The sequence below is a fragment of the Panthera uncia genome (genome assembly GCF_023721935.1).
Source record: "Panthera uncia isolate 11264 chromosome A3 unlocalized genomic scaffold, Puncia_PCG_1.0 HiC_scaffold_12, whole genome shotgun sequence".
Taxonomy (NCBI): Eukaryota; Metazoa; Chordata; class Mammalia; order Carnivora; family Felidae; genus Panthera; species Panthera uncia.
Genome location: NW_026057579.1, coordinates 33,623,651 through 33,643,181, shown reverse-complemented (window position 1 = coordinate 33,643,181; position 19,531 = coordinate 33,623,651). Strand labels below are relative to the sequence as shown.

At 46.7% G+C, this 19,531-nt stretch overlaps 1 protein-coding gene across 3 annotated transcripts in view; it reads right to left on the bottom strand.

Annotated features, from left to right (window-relative positions):
* Positions 1-19,531, bottom strand: part of MBOAT2 (membrane bound O-acyltransferase domain containing 2) — a 128,573-nt gene that overhangs the window by 18,810 nt on the left and 90,232 nt on the right. For all 3 annotated transcript variants that reach the window (XM_049652575.1, XM_049652574.1, XM_049652573.1), the window contains 3 exons: positions 10,302-10,357; positions 8,469-8,523; positions 2,733-2,916 (listed from right to left, as the gene is read on the bottom strand). In XM_049652575.1, coding sequence (XP_049508532.1) covers positions 2,733-2,916; positions 8,469-8,523; positions 10,302-10,357 — 295 coding nt within the window. The remainder of the gene's footprint in view (positions 1-2,732; positions 2,917-8,468; positions 8,524-10,301; positions 10,358-19,531) is intronic.

Genomic DNA, 19,531 nt, shown 5'->3' with positions numbered 1-19,531 from the left:
TGTCGGCACAAGTAACGTGGACAGCTCCCGCAGTGAGCCAGCTTAAACCGTGTAGATGAGGGCAACGCCCCAAGGATGGCAAACACAGGGGACAGCTTAGATCCCCCACCCCCAGGGCCTCCACATTAGCCACAGACCACTGACACCACATGTCCTACCTTTTTAAGCTGCTGTTATTTTGGCCCTCGTTTTAGTGCCCAAACCCGTCTCTTACCTAGATAAAGACAGTTGGGAGGTCCCCAACAAAAGGGCCGCTGGCTACCTGACCGCCCTACTTTGGATCCCAAGAGTCTACCCACACCACTGATGCACAGAGAGCTTCCAAATACCTTTGAGTGATCTGTAAATCACTACCACCTCCGACTGTGTAAATTTTATGCCTCTGGAATTTCAATTCCAAATACATTAAGACAGTGAGGTCATACATTAAGAGTGTTTGCCATTGCCAACAACCTCTGGTCTATGATGTCTATAACCCAAAAAAGGAAAGGGACATTTTATGAGAGTGCATCCCATAAAAATTCAGAGTGAGGTGACAGAAGGAATGAATACACGTGTATTATTCTTTGTCGGGTGTGATTTACTACTACTCACATGTTTGAAGCGCTTGCAATTTTTCTAGTATTACATAACATTATGTCCAGTGTCTTGAATCCTAGCGTTTCATACTCTTTCTACTACTCCAGGGAAAGATTCTGGAATATCAGAGCTATCTGTAATTATCCTTCCTTTCTCTGATGGCAGTGAGACTGCTAAAGGGTCGAGTGGTCAGCCTGGAGACACGAAACAACCAATGGAAGAGACTTGAATGTACTCCATGTCAAGCCTGAAATTCGATCCCGCTTGATACGACGTTTATCAATTAATATGTAACCAGTAATAGAAAGTGGGAAGACAAAGGCACCTTTTGGTATAAAACACGATAGGTCACATGGCAGAGAAGAGACTGGGTGTGCTTTTCTTCATTCACGCTTCAGCTTACAGAAACTCAAAGGAGGGTGATCCTTTGCTCCAAGCCCCACATTCAGAAAAATCATACTGGCTCCCTTTTTTGTCTCAGACTTTTTTGACTGGACTATTTCTCATGGGACTTTTAGATTCTACCAGATCAGCGGCGCCTGGGGGGCTCAGTCGGTTAAGCGTCCGACTTTGGTTCAGGTCGTGAGCTGACGGTTCATGGGTTCGAGCCCACGTTGGGCTCTGTGCTGACAGCTGAGCCTGGAGCCTGCTTAGAATTCTGTGTCTCCCTCTCTCTCTGCCTCTCCCCAGCTTGTGCTCTGTCTCTCTCTCTCAAAACCAAATAAACATTAAAAAGATTTTTTTTCTAGGACCAAAACAAAAACAGGCAGCTGAGTGCATTTGGCCCATGGGCCATAGTTAGTTTGCCTACCTCTTGTTATAATAACGTCATTCTTTTCTTTGAAGCCAACATTAAAAAGGAAGTCACTTTTAATAAAGACAAAAATGGTGCCTGGGTGGCTCAGTCGGTTAAGTATCCGACTTCGGCTCAGGTCATGATCAGGTTTGTGAGTTTGAGCCCCACATCAGGCTCTGTGCTGACAGCTCAGAGCCTGGAGCCTGCTTCGGATTCTGTGTCTCCTCCCCCTCTCTCTGCCTCTCCCCAGCTCATGCTGTCTCTATCTCTCAAAAAAAAAAAAAAAAAAAAAAGTAAACATTAAAAAAATTTTTTTAAAAACCACAAAAGATTCTACCAGATCAAATCCAGAAACTCAGCTGGCACAAAGCCTGAGAGCCCTTCTTGATAAAGGAGCATCATTCCCAGCAGTTCAGAGGAAATAAAGTTTATGCTCCGCTGTGAGGCAACTTAGCACGGACTTCATAGTCAGACTGCCTGGGTTTGAACCCGAGTTCTCCCACAGCCAACCTGGGCAATCCTGGTCAAATGACGTGGGCCTGGTTTCCTCGTCCATTCGGTGGTGAGAGTAACAGCACCTGCCTTGTGCTGTGGGGGCTGAGAGAGCAACCGTGAAGTGTCCACGGCAGGACTTGGCACATGGGAAATGCTATCAAAGTGTCAGCTACCATTAACTCTTTTAAAAAGTTTATTTACCTATTTTGAGAGAGAGAGAGGGACAGAGAGAGGGGGAGAGAGAGGATCCCAAGCAGGCTCCACACTGTCAGCACAGAGCCTGACTCGGGGCTCAAACTCACAAAGCGTGAGGTCGTGACCTGAGCTGAAACCAAGAGTCAGAGGCTTAGCTGAATGAACCACCCAGACGCTCCATTATTAACTTTTTTATTGTGGGAATCAGGAAAAGTTTTACGGAAAAGGTGGTATTTGATGTAGGCTTTTAAAGAGGAGTAAGATTTCAACTAGCGATGATCAGGAAGAGGACAGGGAAGGCAGGGGAGGAGAACAGGGGAATTAGGGGAACATGACATACAGGTAAGGAAAGAGCCTAGAAAATTAGGTTGCGTCAGTTGCAGGCAAACGGCTCTCCTGGAAAATATCCCCCCCGTAACTATAAAGCATCACTCTCACTAAGGATCTCAGCATAGCTTGTAAAGTAACCTTCGTTTTGTTCTTTGATCATGACTGTACTTCTACTGGGCATCATTACTAGGTACAGTGTGAGGGGTCATTTATCTTAGAAAAATATTTTCAAAGAAATAGATGGGTAAGTTCAAAACTTGAAAACAGTAGAATCTTTAAACAAACAACATTAGTCAATACAAGCTATCAAGGCTCCAGATAAACCTCATGACCTTACATTTGGAGATGGCTCTGCTCTCTCGTTCTGTATTTCTTCTTTTCCGTTTTCGCCTGACCGTGTCATGTGGTACGATCTGCCTTCGATGAAAGTAATGTAGTCTTTGTAGGAGCAGAGTGGGCCTGCCAGGATGCCCATGAAGTTACAGTTGTAACTTAAGTACTCCAGGAGGCTTGGCATGCGTCTGTAAATGGAAAACGCGCAGCTTGTGAGATGTGACGTAAGCATTCAGAAAATCTGATAGGAATAATCATCTTCTTCCTCACTGCCCTTACCATTTCCAAAATAAAACAAGCTTCAATTTTCAGTTGCATTCATACAATAAGAATTTTTTTAAATGTTGATTTATTTTTGAGAGGGCGAGAGAGAGGGCAAGCAGGGGGAGGGGCAGAGAGAGGGGAACAGAGGATCCCAAGCAGGTCCCGTGCTGACGGCAGACAGCCCAAGGCGGGGCTCAAACTCACGAACCGTGAGATCATGACTTGAGCTGAACTCGGACATTCAACTGACTGAGCTACCTGGGTGTCCCCAAATAGTAAGAATATAAAAGACCAGGACGCAGTGATGCTCAATGGTGTTTCTGGGAAAGGGAGCCTCAATACAGGCCTTTATGACCAACTACAACAGGTTTCTACTTAATTTCTTCACTATAAAACAAACCTAAGACGGACAAGACGTGGCATAAAGAATCATCCCTGACTGGCTAACCATTCAAGCACTAGACAAATCTTATGTGTGCACCGAGTATATGCCCACCTGCTCTAGGGTCTAGAGATACTGCAGTGAACAAAATAGAGACATATTCTGCATTCACATAGAAGATGCAAAAAACAGATACTTTAAAAACATGTATGAAGTATTTTCAGAGATGCTACGTACTACAAAGAGAAAGGTTTCTATTATTACGTTTACTATTGCTATTACTATTACATGAACAGGTCAAAGAAGGCCTCTCTCACAAGACAACATCTGGGCAGAGCCCGGAAGGAAGTGAGATGGGGAGTCCTGTGAGCATCTGCGACAAGGATCAGGGCAGAGGGAACAGTGTGTGCAAAATCACTGAGATGGAGCGTAGCCTGCAGCAGGGAGGCTGCTGTTGCCAGAAGGGGCTGAACCAGGGAAAGAGACGTGGAGAAAGTCCGAGAGAACCGAGGGGAGATCATATAGGGCTTGCCTTCTAAGCCATGGTAGGAACTTTCGGACTTTATTCTGAATGCGATGAAACACTACAGGAGGGTTTTTAAAAGACCTATGCTGCAAAAGAAGCCCTGTAGCCCCTGAGGGTGGGCAGGACACGAGTGGAAGCCAGAAGACCAGCCAGGAGGCCACTGGGATCTCTAGGCAGGAGAGGACAGTGGCTGGGAGGCAGCATTGGCGTATATTCTGGCAGGACAACCTAAGGGTTTACTGATACACTGCATGTGGATGTGAGAAAGCAATGAGGGATGCCTTGCAACATTTTCCATTCAAATGCTCTGAGGTCTGTGCAAATGGCACGTGGTATCTAAAGTTTACAGAGCATTCTAGTTCTTACTGCAGGTAACCGGGTAAAAAATACACACGTTATCATACAGATGACTTAGCAGTCTGCATTTTATTGATTTTCTTTTTTCTTTTTTAAGTTTATTTCTTTATTTTGAGAGAGAAAGCAAGCACACGCACACACGTGGCACAAAGAGAGGGAGCTCCTAGCAGGCTCTGAGCTGTCAGCGTGGAGCCCGACACGGGGCTCGAACTCACGAACCATGAGATCGTGACCTGAGCCGAAACCAAGAGTCGGAGACTCAACTTACTGAGCCACCCAGGCTCCCCTTATTGATTTCCTAAAAGCAGCTCCATTTATCAAGTCTGCTGTCCACTGACAATCATAAACTACCATAAATAAAAGAACAGCTGGGGCACCCGGGTGGCTCAGTCAGTTAAGCGTCCAACTCTTGATTTTGGCTCAGGTCACGATCTCATGGTTCATGAGTTCGAGCCCCACCTTGGGCTCTGCTCTAGCAGTGCTGAGCCTGCTTAGGACTCTCTCTCTCTCCCCTTCCCCCACTTGTGCTCAGTCTCTCTGTCAAAATAAATAAACTTAAAAAAGAGAGAGATTTTTAAAAGAACAGCTACACCTGGGGACAGGAAGCAGGCTTCTGGAAGATGTTACCATCCTTCCTTCCTGTCTAAATGTGAGAAGTGCTTTCCTTAAAAAAGCACACTCTTTGTGGCCAAGAGAAGTTGACAGAACCCCCCTCATATGTGTCTTTATTAAAAAAAAACCATAAAAAAGAAAACTGTGCTTCCTGTCCATCTGATACTAGCTAGATCACCACGGAGCCAAACTCCTTTTTAGATTCTTCCAGAATTATTTTTCCACATTTAAAATTGTTTTGAGCTTTACGTCTTTTCTATTGAAGGCTCAAAATTGAGGCGAGAAACATGCTGCTGGCAGATTTTCTCTTGTATTTCTTCCCGTAATGCTGAAAGAGAATGCTTTCTCACTGCCTCAAACAAGGGTGCGTGTCCCGCAATCACGAAGTGACGAACTTCCTGTGCTCCCCCAAAACAGCTCCATTTCAACACTGAGTATTTCAAGCCCCGAAACAATGTCAGGTTATCAAGGCGTGCAGCTCAGTCCTCCCAAGTCAAAGAGTGTGTCACACTGTGCAAGGACAGGAGATAACTCTGAACCATGACATTTGCTGAAGTTGTCCTGGCTGAACTGTCATAACAAATGACAAGTCATTTTACATCCTGAGTAGCTAATTATAATATTTGCTACTTAAAATGAGAGGCATGTCCTTTATGACATGAAATGACAGAATCATTTTTCGTTCCATAGGCGTTTATTTGGGGTCAACTCCACTGGGTCCTCAGTTCGAGCTTCTCAATCTCAGCATTACGGGCTTTCTTGGACAATAACTCTTTGTTGCAGGGGGCTGCCCTGCGCATTGGAGGGTGTTTAGCGGCATCCTGGCCTCCACCCGCTAGATGTCAGTAGCGTCACCCCTCTCCACTGTGACAACGAAAACTGTCTCCAGACATTGTCTGATGTCCCCGGGGAGGGCGCACAAGCACCCAGGGGTGAGCTGCTATCTCGGCGATGAGGATATGATCATAAACGAGCTCAACTTCTCTCTGCACACAGCTGTTTCATTAAGGGGGCAGAAAGAGGGACAGTCGAAAATAAATCTATAGTATCAGACAATAACATATATTGTGAAGAAAAACAAAGGAGGGCCAAGGGACAGAGAGTGATGGCAGGGAAGGGGGGGTTTCTGACAAGGGGGTCTGTGTAGAACTAGTGGCCCTTGTCGGGCCCCGTACCTGGCGGTCCTAAGTGCGTTAGTCCACCCCCAGTTAATTCCATGAGGAGCCGCTGTGGGCTTTTCCTCCGAAGAGAGGAATAGTATGATCCAACGCATGTCGGAAAGACCTGTGGCTGCTGAGTGAAATGCAGACTGTGGAGGGAAAAAAGGGAGAAAACTGAGCCCTGCTGGGGAGGCTTTTCCAGTAGGCCAGGTAGAGGGCGAGGTCCGGCTGGGGCAATCTCAGTGGGAATGGTGAGAAGCCAGTCTGATCAGGGACGGTCAGATGTCATGGTCAGATGAGAAACAGGTCTCCAAGGAAGAGGTTAACTTGCCAGAGAAGTGGATTTGCAGTAAGAAAGCATGAGTCTGCCCCGGTTTTTGCCCTAAGGGGCTCGTTTCAAATGGTACTGCTGTTAACTAAGCAGGTAGTGGGCCGGGGAGAGGGAAGGAGGAGACGGAAATCAGGGACTCTTTTTGGAACTTGTCCCATTTGAGACACCTGCTCAGATCCACGCCAGGATGTTGAAATGGCAGATGAGGGTGAGGCTGGAACTCAGAAGAGAGGTGCCGCGGGAAGACAGTTACAAGACTTCAAATCGGTGGACGGCACGTGATCCCCAGAGAAGACGGAGGAGTCCAAGGATGGCCTCGGAGCCCACGAGTCTTTAGTGGTGAGCCTCAGAGGGGGAGGATTCAGCAAAGAAGACAGACGGAAACAGCCAGGGAGGTGGGAAGAACACAGGAGGGTGGCCTCCCGGAAGGCAAGTGAGGAATGCAGTTCAAGGACTGACGGATCGGCTGAGTCAGATGGTGCTGGGAGGCTGACAATCACGTCTGCCGAGGGCAAGGCCACCTGCAAAAACGCTATCAGACCAGTAGTGGGGACACACCCGAGCGCCGTGGGCCGAGGAGAGCAGGGGGGTGGGGAAGGGGAGACGGCGACGCAAATCTCTCACAGAGGCTTGCTCTACAAGGCTGCAGAGTACTGGGGAGGCAGCTCGCAGGGAAAGTGAGGTAAAGGTGTTTCTCCTTTCAGTGCGAAAAGACAGGGAGAAATGATGAGTGACAGTGCCCGGGCCGGGGCGAGAAGCAAGATCCTGGAGTTAAAAGCAGCTGGACTCAGGGAGAAGGGAGAAGTTGGCCTTGGGCTGGACTATGGGCAGCGCTTGGGACGGGACAGAAGTGGAGCACGGCGTTACAGACACAGGCAGCTTGGCAGCTTTAGTGGTTGCAGAATGAAGTAACTTTGCTGCCACCCTGAGTTGGGGGAGGGTGTGCGGGGCGTCTGAGGAAGGAGAGCGCGCTCACGGGAGCGGACCGGAAGACGCACCGCGGCCACTGGCCACGCTAAGGCCCTAATGTTAAACGTGGGGCCACCCCGTGAAAACAAGTGCAGTCAACGGGGATGAACGTTCTTCCAGTCTGCTCCCTTCCGCTGTCTGGGTAGGCGGAGAGTTGAATTTAATAGCGTTTGGGGTTTTGCTAGGTAGGTGTGTGGGGGGAGGGCAAGGCGGAACTGGGAGCTGAGTGTCTATTAACGAGAGGTGGCAGGGATGGGCCGAGGACTCCTAAAGACCCCAGAATCCAGATCAAAGTGCCTGCTCATCAACTGTCTGTTCAAGTGTGTGTCTACTGATATGTAAATACGGACTACGGAGAATATCAAAATGGAGTAATTTTAAAGGTGGGCAAAATGTAAGAAGATTCCCAAGATATGCTGCCAAGAGGGAAGCCTCAGGGTAGGGTCTATCCGCTATCACAAACTTAACCTCGTTCTTCTGACAGCCAGGCACCTGTTAGTTTTTGATTTACAGAAAGCAAGGGGCTTCCAAGGAATTTTTCCTTTAGGTAAAATGAGTTTTTGATGTCTAATTGTATTAAGATAGACCCTATCCAAGAAATTAAGCTATTCCTTAGATAAGACAACAGAGTACTATAATAAAGGAAGTAGAAACCAACCCAGAATGAATTCCTCAAGGAATATTGAGAATATTTTACTGGTTCTTTGTTGTTTCAAAACACGGCATCTATGTGCTATATTAACATATCTTAACTCAGTACCTGCTACTGAGTTATTGGTCTGTAAATGGAAGTGGAGATTATCACTCGTTACTATATGACAGACACGAAGACTATATGATCTTGCTGTCTTCAGGAACTCAGAAAGTCACAGGAGAGACAGAAAATTTGGTGATACCCTCAGGTACACAGGAGGCACATACTATGTGATGATATATCCAAGGTGCTCTGTGAGCCTTAGAAGGGATGTGTAGCCTCACCCAGCCAGATTTGGTGGAGGGAGGTGTGCGGAGGGAGGAAGGTTTGGTTTTCACGAAGTCGGTACCTCTAGGAGGACAAGGCAGCCTTAGCCACGAGAGTCGAGTATATCCCAGGTAGAGACAGCGTGAGCCATGGCGGGACACCACGGAAGGGCACGTACCTTACAGCCAGACCTCTCTGTGATGCAGTCAGTTCTTCATCCTTTCGAAACATCCCTGGGAAATAAAAACAGGTACTTTTGTCAACTGTGATTTCCCCCAAGAATGGCATTTTCCCCCATTCACACTTCTACCATTTTCTCAGTGGAAATTCATGCTATAATCCCAACTTTTGGTGTAACTGGTTCCTTTCTTTCTCATTGTCACATTGGTTCAGTCACGTCAAAGGACCACCATGGAACCCAACATGTCTAGGTCTGTGTAAGATAAATAATACACATCAAGGCACAAATCTGAGACTTCTCTAGAGGAATTATTATTAACTCAAAAATTCCATGGGTGTTATATGTAAGTGCTGAGTCACTGGATTCTACTCCTGAAGCCAAGACTACACTGTATATTAACTAATTTGAGAATAATAAAAAAAAATTCTAAAATGCTAGCATATTTTATAATAAACACTCTGACTTTCAAAAGGCGGCATTTAAGAGGCACTTGGGTGGCTCAGTCAGTTGAGCATCTGACTTTGGCTCAGGTCATGGTCTCATGGTTTGTGGGTTCAAGCCCCATGTTGGGCTCTGTGCTGACAGCTCAGAGCCCGGAGCCTGCTTTGGATTCTATGTCTCTGTCTCTGTCCCTCCTCGGCTGACGCTCTCTGCCCCCTCTCAAAATAAATAAGTAAACATTAAAAAAAACAGAAGGGGGCATCAAAATGTTTCTACTGTTAGATGATTGACTAACATCAGTATTACGAACCAGAAGCTCAACATAAAGCAAGAAATGATTTCCCTACCTCTCTCTGACTCTAATGAATGAAAACTGTGTACATACATCATCTTTACCTTCTCTCCCCAAAGAGGAGGCCAGGACTTACGATTACACATCAACTTACTAGATTCTAAGCCCAATTTATTAACATTTTTTATTTATTTTTGGGACAGAGAGAGACAGAGCATGAACGGGGGAGGGGCAGAGAGAGAGAGGGAGACACAGAATCGGAAACAGGCTCCAGGCTCCGGGCCATCAGCCCAGAGCCCGACGCGGGGCTCGAACTCACGGACCGCGAGATCGTGACCTGGCTGAAGTCGGACGCTTAACCGACTGCGCCACCCAGGCGCCCCGATTCTAAGCCCAATTTAAAGACCAAAGGAGAACTAAATTAAGAAGCAAACAACATACTGAAAACATATCTGTAGGTGTTCCTTAGCAGATGGCACAGGATGGGTGCTCTACGCAGTGGGGCTAAAAACCCCACGTAAAAAGCTCTGTGGGCCACTACGGATGACCAGTCTGATGGGGATGTCCCTCCAGGATGGGAAGAAACCAGAGCCTAACTCATGACTCACAGCCCAGAGTGTTAGCATTTCCTATGGCAAGGTGTCCATTCACTGAAGATTGAAAATATGAATATATAAATACTTATGCTAAAAATACATGGAATTGTGTGTGCGTGTATTGTATATATAAGGGATAAGGGATGGGGGAAAAGCATTCAAATACTAATTAATAAAAATGTAACAAAGATGAAGCAGGGACCAATAAAACTTGATTGAGACCAAATGTCTATTTCTTTTATATTTTATACTGCCACTAATGTTGGTCATATGACGGACCCCACTCTTACTGTTTTTGTCACTAATCAGGTGTGAAATTAAGATGAAAAACTGCAAAAAAAAAAAAAAAAGTAAATAAACACACTTTAATGAACCTAAGCAGAGTTGAATACTCCTGTCTCTTACCTCCTCTAATGCAGAAAGTTAGGGTCTTATCTCAAGTGAAAGTATATTTGAATAGGATTTCTTTCGGTGATGAAAAGTTAATTTCTAAATTCTTACCATCATGAATTTCATAAGCCAAACTAGTGATCTTCTGGGTAATTATCATCATTGGGCTGTAATAGAATAAAAAAAATAAATATTTAAAAGGAGAAATTTAAAATAATACTGATGACGTATTAGAGAAGATGTGGTTTATATATACAATGGAATATTACTTGGCAATGAGAAAGAATGAAACCCTGCCGTTTGCAGCAACGTGGATGAACTGTAGGGTATTATGCTAAGTGAAATAAGTCAGGCAGAGAAAGACAGATCCCATATGTTTTCACTCATATGTGGATCCTAAGAAACTTAACAGAAGACCATGGGGGAAAAAAGGGGGAAAAAAAGTTACAAACAGAGAGGGAGGGAGGCAAACCATAAGAGACTCTTAAATACAGAGAACAACCTAAGGGTTGATGGAGGCGGGGGGAACTGGGTGATGGGCAGGGAGGAGGGCACTTGTTGGGATGAGCACCTGGTGTTGTATGGAAACCAAGTCGACAATAAATTATATTTCTTAAAAAAAGAAAAAAGAGTTTATTCCACTTATGCAATCACAAAATCCTGACACTTTTTAACATTAAAAAAAAAAAAAAAAGACCTCCAAGGGATTTCAAAGAGGGAATTCAAGGGCTGCTATGTTTGGGGAAGGTATAGGGGCTAAGGGAGTTAGGGCTTCTCCCTTGCTTTAAAAGGCAGGCAGGCAGGCAGGCAGGCAGGCAGGAAGGAAGGAAGGAAGGAAGGAAACAGGGCAGGGAGGGAAGGAAGAGAGAGAGTGAAGAAACGAAAAGGGAAAGAGACAGGCAGAGAGAGAAAAAGAGAAAAGAAAGGAGGAAGGGAAGAAAGAAGGGAGGCAAGGAGGAAAGGAGGAAGCAAGGGAGGGAAAGAGAAACGCATGCTCATCCCCCGCGAGGCCCTGTGTGAGCATCACCACCCGCCTCCTCCCTCACGCACTAGGAGCACTGGGACGTGGGGCCAGAGGGAGGCGAAGGCAGGCATCAGGCTGGGCCCTGGCTTCCCGATCTTGACTTTTCAACACGCCACACTGCTGCCCTCTGGCTCGGCTGACTTAAAGGTGAAAAATGAGTTGGGAAAAGGGGAATAGGTAGAAAATTAAGGTAGACTGGGTGAGAAACGTAGAACAAAACAGAAGAGATGGGGCACGAAGAAACAGGACAAGGTCCACCTCACTGGTCTAGGGCCCAGGGACCAAGGGTCTGGGAGAGCCACCCCAGAGATAGCACCTAACGTGCACGTTACGGAGGGCTTTAAGTCGTGTTACAACTAAGAAAACGGCAATATTTTCCCCCTGTTTTGTAATCTCTAATTGAATGGATACCTTGGAAAGGAAAAATAAATAAATCCATGTTAAAAAAAAAAACCACCGGGATACATCTTTATCCTTTATTACGGTAGCTTACTGACGTTTGTATCAAAGAACAATTAATCACAAGTTATTTATTTATAGTTTTGGAATATTCCACTAAAACCAGAAAATCGCGTTTTGCCGAGAGGCAGAGGGTGAGCTCAGGCTCGGAGGTATGTGCAGCCAAGGAAAGGCCTTCAGGAAGGCCAGCCCCACAGCCCACATGCGGCAGGAGGCGGCTCAGACTCCGCCACAGAGACCCCGTGCCTTCCACCTGTCCCCACTGCTCAGAGCACGAGACCGGTCAGCATCACCTCTACCCGTGGCCGAACACGAGCATCCTTCAACACCTAAAAAAAGGAGAATGCCTTCAGGCATTCAGGGGCAATGCGACACACAGACCCAGACCCCTGAGGACTTACAGCTCATTCTCCTCACCTAACAGGCAAGATCTCAGAAGAGAAAAACCTGTCAGATGGCAGGTGCTCTCAAAGTGCAGAAGGGAGGAGATTCCCCGTGGGCTCCCTTAAAAGTCAGCTCCTATGTGAACGCAACTCACTCTCAGGAAATGATCCCTCAGCCAGCCTATCCCCCAGGCTTCTCTGAACACCCAGCTGCCGTTTTAGCTTTCGGGATGTTTTATGTGCCTCCGAGGATTGCAAAAATAATGATTTCCACTTCCTTGGGGGAAAAGAATCATTTTTCTCATCCTGCCTAAGTTCTCTTCATAATACAGCTCAGCAAAGAATTATATAATACTCTTCAGTTCTAAATGCTAATTCCCATTTCACCTCAAGTCATAATAAAAACCACTGATAAAATAATTATTAAATTTATCAACTCAGTGACGGGGTGCCTGGATGGCTCAGTTGGCTAAGCATCTGACGCTTGAACTCAGTTCAGGTCTTGATCTCAGAGTCCTGAGTTCAAGCCCCACGCTTGGCTCCACGCCGGGCGTGAAGCTTACTTAAAAAAAAAAAAAAATCAACTCAATGACAAACTGCTAGGTGTGTATATATAAGATGTTCCAAAAATGCAAATATGTGCTTTGTGAGTGCATGCCCTCCTTGTGCCCTGGCCACCTGGCCTCCCCATGCAAGTCCTGTGCTATGTGCCGTGCAGGCTGCAGGATGGCTCGTGAAAGCCCTCATGGTGGTGAATGTGACAGGGCTGAATGCCCCAGGATCTTTCCAAATGCTGCTCCCTCCACTTAGTCCCTTCCTGAACTGTTTTTGCAAGGACGGCTGAGGAATCACTTTGCCCAAGAGGCCCGCGGACAGCTCTACCTCAAGCCCCTCTGCCACAATGCCCACACTCGCCCGTCACTTAACCTCAGCTTCTCGTTTTCCTCCTCCAAGATATTTTCACGTTCGTGGCTGTTTCATTGTTGGTTTAAAATCTGTCTTTCCTCTCCAGAAAGTCCACGAGGTAAGGAACCGACAGTCTTTTTCACCACCGAACCCACAGTGCCTAGCACAAGAGAGGTGCTGAGTAAATGTTTTAGAAACACTAAATAAACGGACTCCTCCGAGCGTCCGGTCAAGATCTCTTACTCCTTCTACAGGTTGGTCGGACTCCCTCTAGCCTGTCCATTCTCATCTGTGCTTGAAAGCATTTACCGTACTGTTTGTCATTTTTCTGTTTGCTTTCCTGTCACCACAAAAAATCCTGGGCCACTGAACACCAGGAACGCCGACTTATTTATCTCTGCACCTGGGGCACTAGACATATACACGGGTTCAAAGGACCGACTGGTTTGCAAAAACGTCTCGGCATCTTTTTGTTCCCTTTACTGGCGATGGTTAGCCCCGACTATTCCCTTTGGTTTTAAACAGGTGGCAGTTCCAATGTCTCTGGTCCAACCTGTCACGGGGTGGGGTCAGGGGGTGGTGAATGTGACAGTAAAATGCTAGAAGGCAGAAGTAGCACACAGAGACTCAAAAGGAGTGGGTTATAAGTGAAAGTAAGCCAGTACTACAGTGAAAGTTCAGCAAGGCATGAACAGATCACTGAGAGCTGAGAAAAGTAAACCAGAGGGGGAAATGGACACGTGAGGCCAACACGGGCCATGTGCCTGACCAGGAAGCCGACCAGAGCAGGACCAACTTTACCTCGTTACAGCAGAACCCAGGGTGTGGAGAAAACACTTGTAAACGAAAACAACTCCACTGTTCTCAGAGAGTACCTGCTGTGGGTCTTCTTGAGAGGGCACTCTGTTCACAAATACCTGTTTCAGTGACTCACACATGATTTCACTTAGACCTTTACTGACATTTTAACTACTTGCTGACTTCGCATCTACTGGGGTCTCCAAATGCTAATCGCTTCCAGGGTCCTAGGAAGTCTGAGATCACCTGACACGAATCAGAAAGACCCTCTGAGGGGCGCCTGGGTGGCTCAGTCAGTTGAGCGTCCGACTTCGGCTCAGGTCACGATCTCACGGTTCACGGGTTCAAGACCCATGTCGGGCTCTGTGCCGACAGCTCAGAGCCTGGAGCCTGCTTCGGATTCTGTGTGTCTCCTCTCTCTGCCCCTTCCTCGCTCATGCTCTGTCTCAAAAATAATACATAAACGTTAAACAAAAAAATTTTTTAAATATATAAAAAAAATTTCAAAAGAGACCCTCTGCCTTCCCTGTGGCAGAGTCAGGGATGGAGGAGGGAGGGGGTGGACGGCCTCAGGATCTCCAACAGGGGAGCTCAGGGCTGCAGACAGAGGTACCTGTACCTTCCACATGATGACATCACTGTATTTAGGTGGAAGTACACAGATTTACTCCCCGTGGCACTCGGCTAGGAATGTGCGGAAACGTGCAATCTAACGTTTCAGGAGGAATACTTCAGCCGACGAGACAGTTTCAGGTAATATTAAACAAGGAAAACAAAACCCTACCTGCTACAAGAACTAAAAGCTCTACACTTCTTGAAATTTAAAAAACAAAAGGATACAAAAATTTAAAAAACACTTACATACATTTTTTTGTCTCTACACATAATGAGAATAGTTGGTTTATAGTTCATACTCCGACAGCTCGGAGCCCGGAGCCTGCTTTGGATTCTGTGTCTCCCTCTCTCTCTGCCCCTCCCCCACTCATGCTCTGTCTCTCTCTCTCTCTCTCTCTCAAAAACAAATAAACATTAAAAAAATTAAAAATAAATAAAAAAGAAACCGAATGCCGAAAAGAACAGTCGCTGCCTCAATTGCCCATTACCTCCAGGAGAGGCTATCTCTAGCCCATCTACATACACGGATGCGACAAAGCAACCGCAAGCACCTGCCGGGTCAAAGGTCAGCTTGCCACTGGGTGCAAGTCACCTGACAACAGAGCCCAACTGTCAGCTCTCCAGTGTGGTCCTCTCTTTCCTCCACAAACAGCAAAACCCACCGAGGCCAAAATAAGCCCCACATACCGAATGCCAAAGAAAACGCAGTGAGTCATCACGGAGAGGGCCACGGGTTTCTGAGCCTCGTTCATTCGTTCACTTTACTCCCTCGTTCAGAAACAGGTATCTAACAAGCACCTACAAGAAACCAGATGCTGGAGACACAACCGTGCACAAGGTGAAGTTCTCGGTGCCGCGGACCTCACGGTGCATCGGACAGAGAGAGATAATGAAGCAGTCAACAGGTGAACGCATCCTACGCCAGATGCTGCCAAGTGCTGAGCGCAGGCACAAAGCAGGGTGGGGGGAGGAGGGAGGAGACCTGGCCTCACCCTGAAGGTGACATTTCAAGTGAGAACAAGGCAGAGAGCAGCCTGAAGGGGTAAGAATGTTCAGGAAGGAGGAAAGCAGTTCAACAGCAGTTCAACAGAAGCGTGACTAGCACGTGGGGAGACAGAAGGCCACTGGTGGGATGAGAGGAGGTGCAGAGGGAGGATGGGGACATGCAGGGGCAGCGGTCAGGGTCAGACCCAGCAGGCTCTGGAGCTGAGTGACCCACGCGAGGGAGGGTTTCCGCACGGAAGCAACTTGGTGTTAAATGGGTGAATTCTAGAGGCTCCTGGGAGGCTCAGTCGGTTGAACTTCTGACTTCAGCTCAGGTCGTGATCTCACGGTCCATGGGTTCGAGCCCCGCGTCAGGCTCTGTGCTGACAGCTCAGAGCCTGGAGCCTGCTTCGGATTCTGTGTCTCCCCCTCTCTCTGCTCCTCCCCCATTCATGCTCTGTCTCACTCTGTCTCAAAAATAAATAAACATTTAAAAAAAATTTTAAAAAATGGGTGAATTCTGACTCTGGGCTGAAAAGACTGAGGAGGGGTGCCTGGGTGGCTCCGTCAGTTGAGCGTCAGACTCTTGGTTTCGGTTTAAGTCATGATCTCACAGTTCATGAGTTCAAGCCCCATGTCAGGCTCTGCACGGACAGCATGGAGGCTGCCTGGGATTCTCTCTCTCTCTCTCTCTCTCTCTCTCTCTGCCCCTCCCCTGCTCACACCCTCTCTCTCAAAATAAATACACTTAAAATGAAAAAACCAAACTTCTTAAAAAAAGACTGAGGAGCCGCAGGGGGATAAGTGGGCAGGAGAGGGTGGTGGCTCAGACCAGGGTGGTAACACGTGTGGTCTGATATGGAGCCTGGCCATCATGTGACGGTAAAGACGACAGGATCGGCCGGCAGTCTGACAATGGATACGAGGCAGGGCTTGAGCCCCGATGCTGCCAAGGTTTTTGACCAGAGCAACCACGCAGAAGGACGGAGGCAAGGGAGAAGGATCACAGGAGGGGCAGAGAGGGCATCGGGGAGTCTGTTTCAGGCGTGTCCAGTGCGAGCTGCCTCCTGGACACTCGGGTGGAGATGTGGGCAGTGAACAGGCAGCGGGACAAGAGTCAGAAAACCCCACTTAAATCCTGACCCCACCACTGATCAATTTGGAAGACTGGGAAGCTATGTCAGCCCCCCTCCAAGTTATTATCTAAAAAACGATAAAAGTAACACTGGGTGGATTAAACAATGCAGCAGTATAACAAATACCTCGAACAGTATCTGAGAGACAGCAAATGTTTGATAAAACCTTCTTTACTAAACAGTGGATTTGCTACTAAAGCACAAGGCCCTGGAGGGACACGGTAATTAGCTGTAAAGTGCAGTCTCTAATGAGGCTTTCTCACTAAAACAGGAGATGAACAGGTATGTGAATAACTATATAAAAAAGTGTCATGAGCCAAACGAGACATCCGAAGAAAGGCGTGCAGGGATGACAGAAAATTCAAACCCAGGGGAAAACCTCGAATTGGAGTCCTGTCATCTGGGCCCGTAAGATTAGCTGTGGTGGACAGGCACCGATGGCTGGACAGGAAGGGCGCCCTGAGCACAGGGAACGGACTGGGCGCAAAGGCAAATGTACTGACAGGAGAGCAGGGCCGTGGGCATCAGACGACTGAGGAAGGCAGCCGGGACGGGGGTGCGGGGCAGAGCCGGGCACACACCGTGAGGGCTCAGAGTCCTAAGAAAACCGAAGACTTCTGATAAATCTCATTAAAGCACGCTGCTCTGTGAACGGATGTAACGGTAGAAAAGGCCTGCGGAGGGCAGAAACCAGACAAATCAAGCCACAGATTAGCCCATCTACTCTTGGTAACTCGACCTACGTTAGTAGCTGCCAGACAGAATGTTTCCTCCAAACAAATGTAGGTCAAGGTGTGGGAGATGCTCCCACGGGACGAAACAGGGTCAATGGAGCACTGCCGTTTAGCGGTTGGGCTGAATAATTTACATCCATCCCACTTGCAACACAGTTACTGGGCACAGCGTGAGAGGAGGGAGATGAGAGCGAGAGGCCTTCCAGAGCTCGGCACGCGGCACAGAGAATCCACAATCAGACTCAAACGAGGCTTTCTAGGAGTGCGTGCGACAATCGCACCTGTAGCTCTTAGACCAAACCGTCTGTCCCTTATGCTGGACAGGACTGTCACTTACAAAAGTACTGAGCACCTCGCAAAAGGTAGAGCGTGTGCTCCATAAATCGTAGCTGAACAAACACACGGGAGTAAGCAGTGATGAAACGTCTGCTGAGCATCTGATACCACGTGGTTAGCTCTAAAACACAGCCTTAATTTGAATGGAAAATTATGTCCTGTACATCTCTTTTGGTGGCTGTACTCAGCTACCCCTTCAAAAGTCAACATACTCCAATCAGAACTCATTACCTTTCTGCAACACAACTTTGCTCTTAACTTCCGTCTACAAGTTCTTTACCTACATAGAAGGAAAGCAGTCACCTTCCTTTTGTCTCAACACCATTTACTTAATAATCGAGAAGGGCTTTCCCCACGGATCTATTCTCCCACCGTTTCTATTCTGTCCCTGTATTTCTTGGATCAATGGGTCTGCTTCTCTCCTCTGGCTTCACTGTGTTATCTACTCCCGTGTCAGTCCTGTAACAGTTAAATGACGGCTACTTTACAAACAGGAGTGTGTTTTGTACTGAAATTGCTACTCTCGAGCATTTCTACTTCTAGAGGAACTTTTCAATTCATCTAATTTCCCTCAAAACCCCACCTTGAACTGCATTACACCTACAGATTAACTTGAGAGGAATTCCCATCTTTATAATATTGAATTTTACCGTCTGAATAACAAGATATTTCTCCCGTTAGGGTTCTTTTATATCCTACAGTAAAGTTTTGCAGTTTTCTACACTGAGGTCCTGTGCATTTCTTCTTACGTGTATTCTCAGATAGACATCGTCATGGTTTTCATTGCTTGTGAAGCTAGGATCCTTTATTATACTTGCTGACTGGTTATTGCTAATCTAAAGGGAAGTTATTTAATTATTTTAATGTCTCCTCTATTTTCTAAGGCTACCACGAAAGTCAAGACTACAGTGGTTTTCGACCTTTCTGCAAAAAGAAACTTCTGTTAAGAAACGAGTCCCTTTAATCTGATCAACATTTCAAATGTATCTTGAACTCATGTCCAACTCCCCACCCCAAACACACAGATGTTCACACTCATATACATGCACAATATCAGTTTCCTGTGACTCAGGCAAGAAAGACTGCCCCGGACGGAAGAGTTCCCATGCGGTTCCTCAGCAAGAGCCTGGTTCCACCTCCTGTGCTGCCAGCTTCAAGGCAACAGCACAGTTCAGGACAAAGGATGGCCACTTTATTCAACTCTACCTTCTTCAGACGCCCAACATGTTGGATATTTACTCTAATTAGGTTCAAGTTAGGATCTTTTCTGCTCGTATTATAACACACTCAAGGCTTCTAAATGCCTAAATATTTCATTAAGGGGAAAGTCTGCCTCTAGATGGCTTCTTCTCTGTCCTGTGTCCAATAAGAAAAAAAGCCCTTCAGCTTCATTCTCCCAGAAGGCCTCTTTCAGCTAATTTGTCTCTGCCTAATCTTTATCAGCTTACTGATGATGATCAAATGTCTCCTCTTAATGGATAAAAATTACACATTAAACTAGGAGTTTTGTATCAGGTTTATGTTTAAAATGCTATGTTGTTTTTCTTCCACATACTTAAACATTTGTAAATTATATTTAAGTATTTAAGTGAAATTTTAGGGGCGCCTGGGTGGCTCAGTTGGTTGAGCATCTGACTTTGATTCAGGTCACATCTCATGGTTCAAGAGTTCGAGCCCCGCGTTGGGCTCTGTGATGACAGCTCGGAGCCTGGAGCCTGCTTCGGATTTTGTCTCCCTCTCTCTCTGCTCCTACCCTACTCATGCTCTGTCTCTCTCAAAAATGAATAAACATTAAAAAAATTTTTTTAAATGAAATTTTACATTTCAGCAAAATAAAGCCACACCATATAAAGCTATTTTTAAACACGCATTTTGCTCTTACTGCAAACTACCCTCTAATTTGTGGGCCACATAAGCAGTCTTTTCCAATCGGGGGTGAGCAGCAGTGGTGAGGAAGCATGCTCTC